This window comes from Nanorana parkeri, unplaced genomic scaffold (genome assembly GCF_000935625.1).
Source record: "Nanorana parkeri isolate BGI_ZX_2015 unplaced genomic scaffold, ASM93562v1 scaffold3383, whole genome shotgun sequence".
Lineage (NCBI taxonomy): Eukaryota > Metazoa > Chordata > Amphibia > Anura > Dicroglossidae > Nanorana > Nanorana parkeri.
The window spans coordinates 20,556-29,486 of NW_017309651.1; the positions used below are offsets into that span (position 1 = coordinate 20,556).

General features: G+C 49.6%; 1 protein-coding gene across 3 annotated transcripts in view; it reads left to right on the forward strand.

Annotated features, from left to right (window-relative positions):
• Positions 1-8,931, forward strand: part of RRM1 (ribonucleotide reductase catalytic subunit M1) — a 27,079-nt gene that overhangs the window by 3,201 nt on the left and 14,947 nt on the right. Inside the window, exons 2-5 of one of the 3 annotated variants that reach the window (XM_018574932.1) lie at positions 5,488-5,576; positions 6,668-6,845; positions 8,269-8,369; positions 8,591-8,650. In XM_018574932.1, coding sequence (XP_018430434.1) covers positions 5,488-5,576; positions 6,668-6,845; positions 8,269-8,369; positions 8,591-8,650 — 428 coding nt within the window. Of the gene's footprint in view, positions 1-5,487; positions 5,577-6,667; positions 6,846-8,268; positions 8,370-8,590; positions 8,700-8,931 lie in introns of all 3 variants that reach the window. The other 2 variants (XM_018574930.1, XM_018574931.1) reach the window with 2 other exon arrangements.

An 8,931-nucleotide genomic window follows, 5' to 3' on the forward strand; every position in this document is an offset into this window, starting at 1 on the left:
TACAGCACAGACCGGATAGATCCCCCAATACTGTCCTATACGCCCCATAATACAGCACAGACCTGATATATCACCCTAATACTGCCCTATACACCCCATAATACAGCACAGACCGCATAGATCACCCCAATACTGTCCTATACACCCCATAATACAGAACAGACCGGATACATCACCCCAATACTGTCCTATACCCCCATAATACAGCACAGACCGCATAGATCACCCCAATACTGTCCTATACACCCCATAATACAGCACAGACCGGATAGATCACCCCAATACTGTCCTATACCCCCATAATACAGCACAGACCGCATAGATCACCCCAATACTGTCCTATACACCCCATAATACAGCACAGACCGGATAGATCACCCCAATACTGTCCTATACCCCCATAATACAGCACAGACCGCATAGATCACCCCAATACTGTCCTATACACCCCATAATACAGCACAGACCGGATAGATCACCCCAATACTGTCCTATACCCCCATAATACAGCACAGACCGGATAGATCACCCCAATACTGTCCTATACACCCCATAATACAGCACAGACCGGATAGATCCCCCCAATACTGTCCTATACACCCCATAATACAGCACAGACCGGATATATCCCCCCAATACTGTCCTATACACCCCATAATACAGCACAGACCGGATATATCCCCCCAATACTGTCCTATACACCCCATAATACAGCACAGACCGGATATATCCCCCCAATACTGTCCTATACACCCCATAATACAGCACAGACCGGATATATCCCCCCAATACTGTCCTATACACCCCATAATACAGCACAGACCGGATATATCCCCCCAATACTGTCCTATACACCCCATAATACAGCACAGACCGGATATATCCCCCCAATACTGTCCTATACACCCCATAATACAGCACAGACCGGATATATCCCCCCAATACTGTCCTATACACCCCATAATACAGCACAGACCGGATATATCCCCCCAATACTGTCCTATACCCCCATAATACAGCACAGACTGGATGTATCACCCCAATACTGTCCTATACACCCCATAATACAGCACAGACCGGATATATCACCCCAATTCTGTCCTATCCCCCCATAATACAGCACAGACTGGATGTATCACCCCAATACTGTCCTATACACCCCATAATACAGCACAGACCGGATATATCACCCCAATACTGTCCTATACCCCCATAATACAGCACAGACTGGATGTATCACCCCAATACTGTCCTATACACCCCATAATACAGTACAGACCTGATGTATTGCCCCAATACTGTCCTATACACCCCATAATACAGCACAGACCGGATATATCACCCCAATACTGTCCTATACACCCCATAATACAGCACAGACCGCATATATCGTACCACCCCAATACTGTCCTATACACCCCATAATACAGCACAGACCGGATATATCACCCCAATACTTTCATATACACCCCATAATACAGCACAGACCGGATAGATCCCCCCAATACTGTCCTATACACCCCATAATACAGCACAGGCCGGATAGATCACCCCAATACTGTCTTAGACACTCCCATAATACAGCACAGACTGGATAGATCACCCCAATACTGTCCTATGTTGGAAATGCACCAACACAATCTAATGTACTGATTGTATTACTGACTAATTTATCTTTTGAGCTGTAGATGGCGCTGTAGTGCAGTGTTAGTCTATGTGCATGCTTATCTATGATACACAGGAAGTGCGTGTGTGTATGTATTCATGCGTGTATGTATTCATGTGTGTATGTGTGTATAATATATATATATATATATATATATACGTGTGTGTGTGTTTTCTCGTCACAATGCTGTATGCTGATGTAATATTCTCCTAAGCAAGTAAAACTCAATTCAGCGTTCCTCAAGATCTCAGAGCTTCATCTACACACAACTATCATGTGATGGGCCCGGACACTGAACAGAACACTGCGAGTCAACAAGAGCGGCATCCAAGCTGCTGAAAGATGGCGAGCAGTTGAGATATGAAACTGCTGCTAAGCACCGATGATTTGTGGCCAGTACGGAGTACAGACAGAGCCAGTAATGGACCCGCGGAGGAACGGGACAAGAAGAACCGGCAATTATAAGTCTGCTAGTGGTAGACGACCAGCTCATCCACATCAGAGGAGAGAATACAGAGAGGAGGTATGAGGACGGCATTACAGAACCTGCTGAACAGTAATCTATATCTGCTACACAAGCTACATAGGATGAGGTCAGGAAATCATAGAACATGTGAGTGTCATGCTGGAAATCATAGAACATGTGAGTGTCATGCTGGAAATCATAGAACATGTGAGTGTCATGCTGGAAATCATAGAACATGTGAGTGTCATGCTGGAAATCATAGAACCAACTACATGCAATTGGAGAGCACATGAAAGACAACCACATGGTGGTATTACTGCTATGCAGCCTCCCATAGTCATACAATGCTCTTATTAATGCTCTAGAAACCAGACCTGAGCAGGAACTATCACTTGAATACGCCAAAGGGAAATTATTTGACGGGTATGACAGAAGGAAAGAAAATATGCACAGTGAAGAAAACAAGAAAGCCCTCAAGGTGCATGAGAGCGCAAAACAATGAAAGCAGAGCGTGTTTTCGCTGTACAAAGACTGGTCACCTGACAAAGGACAGTTCAATCTGGAAAGCTGAGCAAAGGTTTTCATATATTCTGCAGGAGACGTGTAACTAAAGCTCTGTTTTTAACCTTAGCGGTTAGACAGGTTTTTGTTTTTTTTTACATTCTGGCTGGTGAGTGTGCTGGGAAACTTTTTGCTGTTGTCCTATATAAAGTGCTTCCATGTGCACCGCGCTTTAAAGGAGAACTATGGGGTTTAGTCTTTTCCCCATAGTTCTCCTTAGGGTAACGGGAGGACACAAACTAGCGTCCTCCCGTCACCCTAGGCTCAGTACTGAGGCGCCGCAGTATTGCTCGCGGTATACTGAGACGCTGAAGCGGATCCCGACAATTGTGCCGGGATCCACCCAGCTGCGTGACTGACAGCTGGCTCTGCCTATCTAAAGGCAGAGCCAGCTGTACCCTCCCCGTCCATTCCGCCAGTCAGCGCTATCGGAGCGGGGAGGGAGAATCCAGCCCCTCCCCTGTCACGGCAGAGAGCCATGACAGGATTGAGAGGTGAGCGAACGCCGCTATGTGTTCCCTCACCTCCCGATCTACTGAGCCGACCTGTGACAGTCTCATTGTCACAGGTCGGCTAGAACTATGAGGTGAGTGAAAAGCCCCTCCCCCTCCTCATAGTTCTCCTTTAAAGCTTATTATGCGTTTGCCATTCGTTTTGCTTAAGAACAGTTTACCGCACGGACGGTGCCTTGACTAAGGCGCTACAAGTCACATGACCAGTGATGAGACCTTCTTCACAGCAATTGATTTCAGTGCGAAGCACAAAGTGTTCCCAGCAAACGGGAAAAGTATTACTGCGGAAGGCAACGGTCGAGGATTCTTGAACTGCATCACACCGTCGGGGGACAAGCAGAGTATCCTCGTGACATATATTGTATGTCCCAGACCTAGAAGGAAGCCTTCTATCTGTGACAACCCTTCACTGATAACGGTCTCGCAGTTCAATTTCCGAGGTGATGAATGTAAAAGCCGAAACAAAAGCCAATCCTTGCAGAAGGAAAACAGACTCATCACTGGAACAAGTCAGGACAGCCGGTCATAATCCACGCCACAAATGTCTCCACCTAATGGCACAGACCACTAGGGCACCGAAACCCAGAAGACATAAAAAGACATTATAAAGAGAGACTTATCAGAAGATAGAACTGTACTGCCCTGCCAAATGTTCATGACATGCAAAGGCCACGCGTACCCCACTTCCACAAGCCACCCAAAGAAAGACCACCCACCCCATGGAGCTCATACACGGTGATGTGTGCGAACCAATGAAAGCTCCCACATCAGGCGGGAACAGATATCTACTGGCTTTCATTGATGAATAATCCAGGAACACAAGAACTTCTCTGAAGCACAAGAATGAAACATCAGAGACCCTTCAAGAGTCTGTAGCCATGCCCAGCAACAAATTCCACCGGAAACCAGGAATTATACAGACCCACCACGGAGGGGAATACATCAGTAAGGAAGTGGAATCATATCTGAAGACACAAGGTGTATAGTACACCAGACCCCCGCCCTGTACACTCCTTAACACGATGGAGCAGAATGGAAACATCTCACTCTTATAGAAATGGCCGGATGCTGTCAGACGCCAACCTACCTAAGAAGTACCGACTGCAACATACCTACAGAACAGACTACCATCAGAAGCCATTGAAAGCACCCCATGTGGCGTGTGTCATGGATGGAAGCACACCATGTGACGTGTCATGGATGGAAGCACACCATGTGACGTGTCATGGATGGAAGCCGAGCCTGGGGCACATCAGAGTGTTTGGATGTAAAGCTTACATCTATATTCCAGAGTAGAAGAGATCCGAGTCGGAGAACCCGGCTATAGAAGGTTTTCTGGTGGGTTATAGGGAACAAATCAAGGGATATAAAATCCTCCACCCAAAGACTGACAGTGACCATATGTTGCAGCCTTTATTTCTATGAGAACCCGTTACCAGGAACAATGATTCCGGGAGATGAGAACCCCTCACCAGGAACAATGATCCCGGGGAGATGAGAACCCGTCACCAGGAACAATGATCCCGGGGAGATGAGAACCAGTCACCAGGAACAATGAGCAACCACCGGGGGCGGAGCAAGGACACAACCTCCATAAAAGCATCTGCTGTACGGACTCCAGGAATCTGCAAGAATGTGGAATGAGACAGTGAATGAAACACTCGGGAAAGAGGAATTCACAAGAAGCAAAGCAGATCCCGCTCCTTATTCCAGGAATCCAGAAGACAGACAATGGTGTCTGGTGTCTCATTTATGGTGATGACATCACTTGTGAAGAAGGGCACTATAGTGAAATATTTCACAAACTAAAACAAAACTGAAGTGAAAGGGCTCGGGAACATCCGTCACCATCAGGGAATTAAGATGGAAGAAGATCGAAGTTATCTCCTCAGCCAACGTCAGAAAATTGCAGAAATTTTGGAGAAATTCCACATGGAAGATGCGCAGGAAGTAACGACACCTCTGGCACCCGGCTACCAGAAGAGCAATGAAGCGGGAAAACTTGCTACCCAACAATGACATGTACCGCAGACCAATCAGAAAGCTGCTATGCATTGCCACTGTGACAAGACCAGACATGGCGGCAGCAGGGGGCTTACTCTAGAAAAGTCACAGCGCCCTGTCCGGCTTGTGCGTTTGTCCCGCCGCCGCTCCGGCCTGTCTGTGTTTGTCCCGCCGCCGCTCCGGCCTGTCTGTGTTTGTCCCGCCGGCGCTCCGGCCTGTCTGTTTGTCCCGCCACCACTCCGGCTTGTGGATAATGGGTGTAATGTTAATCCATACAGATGGCCGCCAGGAGCGTGTCATGTTTGACAAGATCACGTCCCGCATCCAGAAGTTGTGTTATGGACTCAACCCGGAGTTCGTGGATCCGGTAAGTTTGTGTGAAGTCAGACGGGTTATATTTCATGTCGCCGTTCTACTACCCTTACAGGACTCGGGGTGCCACCCTGTACAAGAATAGGCCTCTTACTGCCTGTGCAGGGGGTGATGAGGATAGTCAGTCTCCGGGGGGAACACTCTCTAGGCATGTCTAATGGTCCCCCTGATGACCCCTATAATAGTACAGGACACAATAGTGATGTAGGGGGTGATGAGGATAGTCCTTCTCTGGGGGGAACACTCTCTAGGCATGTCTAATGGTCCCCCTGATGACCCCTATAATAGTACAGGACACAATAGTGATGTAGGGTGTGATGAGGATAGTCTTCCCCAGGAACACTCTCTAGGCATGTCCAATGGTCCCCCTGATGACCCCTATAATAGTACAGGCCACAATAGTGATGTAGGGGGTGATGAGGATAGTCCTTCTCTGGGGGGAACACTCTCTAGGCATGTCTAATGGTCCCCCTGATGACCCCTATAATAGTACAGGACACAATAGGGATGTAGGGTGTGATGGGGATAGTCTTCCCCAGGAACACTCTCTAGGCATGTCTAATGGTCCCCCTGATGACCCCTATAATAGTACAGGACACAATAGTGATGTAGGGTGTGATGAGGATAGTCTTCCCCAGGAACACTCTCTAGGCATGTCCAATGGTCCCCCTGATGACCCCTATAATAGTACAGGCCACAATAGTGATGTAGGGTGTGATGAGGATAATCTTCCCCGGGAACACTCTGGGTGTGTCCGATCTTCCTCCTGATGACCCCTATAGCACCGCAGGCCACAATAGTGATGTCGAGATCTGTGGAAGGAACCCGGGCACCCAGCATGACGCACACACCCCATCCATTCCCCTCAGAAGTATTCCATAGCATACCCTGGAGGTCTTGATACGTTTCCCTGTTTAGAATGCCGGGGTGACCTGGGTCAGGATGAAGGTTTATCATTCCTGGTTATAGAGGAAGTTCTCATTCATGGTTTCCTGTCCTGAGGTAGATGTAATCCTCGATGTTCAGCCATTTCTTCCCCCTGTGTCGGTGTTTCTTCCACTCTGATGTTCCTTCGTTATGTTTTAGGCTCAGATCACAATGAAGGTGATCCAAGGATTGTACAGCGGGGTCACCACCGTGGAGCTGGATACTTTGGCGGCAGAGACAGCGGCCACCCTGACCACCAAACACCCGGATTATGCCATCTTGGCTGCCCGGATCGCCGTCTCCAATCTGCACAAAGAGACCAAGAAGATATTCAGTGGTGGGTGTGTAGATTGTGCAAATGTTTCCGGCCTCTGCATCCAGAAATTGACGTTTACATATCAGAACGGCCATTTCTGACTCTGCCAGGACTCCACTGCTCACCCAAAACAAGCATGCACCCAGTGAAGGTCTCACGCCTGGCCTGTGCATTTGTTTTAGGACAGAGGCAGATCCACGAAACCTCTATGGAAGCCAATTATGGGCTTTGCTAAAAACACAGCTGTTCTGGCTTGTCTTGGTTGAAGCTTTTAAAAATGTCAGAGGGGGCGGGATCTGAGAAGAGGGACCACAGAGCAGTGGGGGCGGGATCTGAGAGGGACCACAGAGCAGTGGGGGCGGGATCTGAGAGGGACCACAGAGCAGTGGGGGCGGGATCTGAGAGGGACCACAGAGCAGTGGGGGCGGGATCTGAGAGGGACCACAGAGCAGTGGGGGCGGGATCTGAGAGGGACCACAGAGCAGTGGGGGCGGGATCTGAGAGGGACCACAGAGCAGTGGGGGCGGGATCTGAGAGGGACCACAGAGCAGTGGGGGCGGGATCTGAGAGGGACCACAGAGCAGTGGGGGCGGGATCTGAGAGGGACCACAGAGCAGTGGGGGCGGGATCTGAGAGGGACCACAGAGCAGTGGGGGCGGGATCTGAGAGGGACCACAGAGCAGTGGGGGCGGGATCTGAGAGGGACCACAGAGCAGTGGGGGCGGGATCTGAGAGGGACCACAGCAGTGGGAGGGACTACGAGTGGGGGGGAGTTGGTAGGAGGTTCATGGAACAGTTGGGGAGGAATCAGTTTGAGGAACCTGAGTAGTGGGGGAAGTGTCAGTGGGAGGAACCTCGGAGCAGTGGGGGAGAGATCAGTTGGACGCACCACAGAGCAGTGTGGTAGGGATCTGTGGGCGGGACCACAGAGGGGGTGTAGGAGAGGGCACAGAGCAGTGGGGGAGGAGTTGGCAGGAGGGACCATAGAGCAGTGGAGGTGGGAGGGATCACTGGTCAGTGGGTGGAACCACAATTTGTGGGGCTGATCACCGAATGTTGGGGGAGGGGTCAGTGAGCAGGCAGCAGTGGGGGAGGAGTTGGGGGGAGGGACCATAGAGCAGTGGAGGGATTGGTGGGAGGGACCACAGAGGAGGGTGGTGAAGAGGTCACTGGGGAGGGACCTTTGAGGGGGGGGGGTGCGCAGTCTGTTTCTCAGCAGACCTCTGGGGAGGGTTCCTCAGGAACATTGCTCCTCCTCTACCCATAGTGCTTTGCTCAGACTTTGCAGTGGCAGAGACATGGCAGCAATGGCTTCCTCCGGGATTCTATGTTGATGGGTATTTTTCATCTCCTGTTAGATGAGGTTTGTCCTGAACAATGTCTCTATTCCCCGGCTCTGTGAGGATTTACTTCTCTCTCTCTCTCTCTCTCTCTCTCCCCCCAGACGTGATGGAAGATCTCTATAACTATGTGAACCCCCTGAATGGCCTTCACTCCCCGATGGTATCTAAAGAAACTCTGGACATTTTCCTGGCTAATAAAGATGTGAGTATTCGGAGGAGCCATGTTGTGCTGCCATCTAGTGGCCCCTCAGATCCTCTCCATCCATGTCATGTCAGGCAGCATCTTGTACCAGTTTCAGAGTCTCAGTAATGGGGCGGGACATCCTTCATGTGATCATATACCATTCAATGTCTTCTGGAGTCACGTGAAAGCCGTGTATTGTGTACGTTCATAGTGTGACCGCCATTCTCTGTCTTCTCCAGCGCCTCAACTCCTCCATCATCTATGACCGAGACTTCTCTTACAACTACTTCGGCTTCAAGGTAAGCTTTGCATCTGGTGACCTCCACCTCCAGACTAGAATTATCACACGTCTGACTTAGGGTCACCCCCCCCTCCGGGGCTCTTACTGCTAGTTTAAGGGCTAATTCCCGTGATAAAATGAAGTCAGCCAAAACATTGGTCACCTGACCACACTGACCAATGAGAAGCACTGCTTGGGAAAAAGTTTCATAAGTTCAGTTTGGCTTTAAAGTTGAACTGAAATAAACGATTCTTCGATGACACAACATAAACCTGCCTCTCCCTTCCTGTCCTCTCCCAT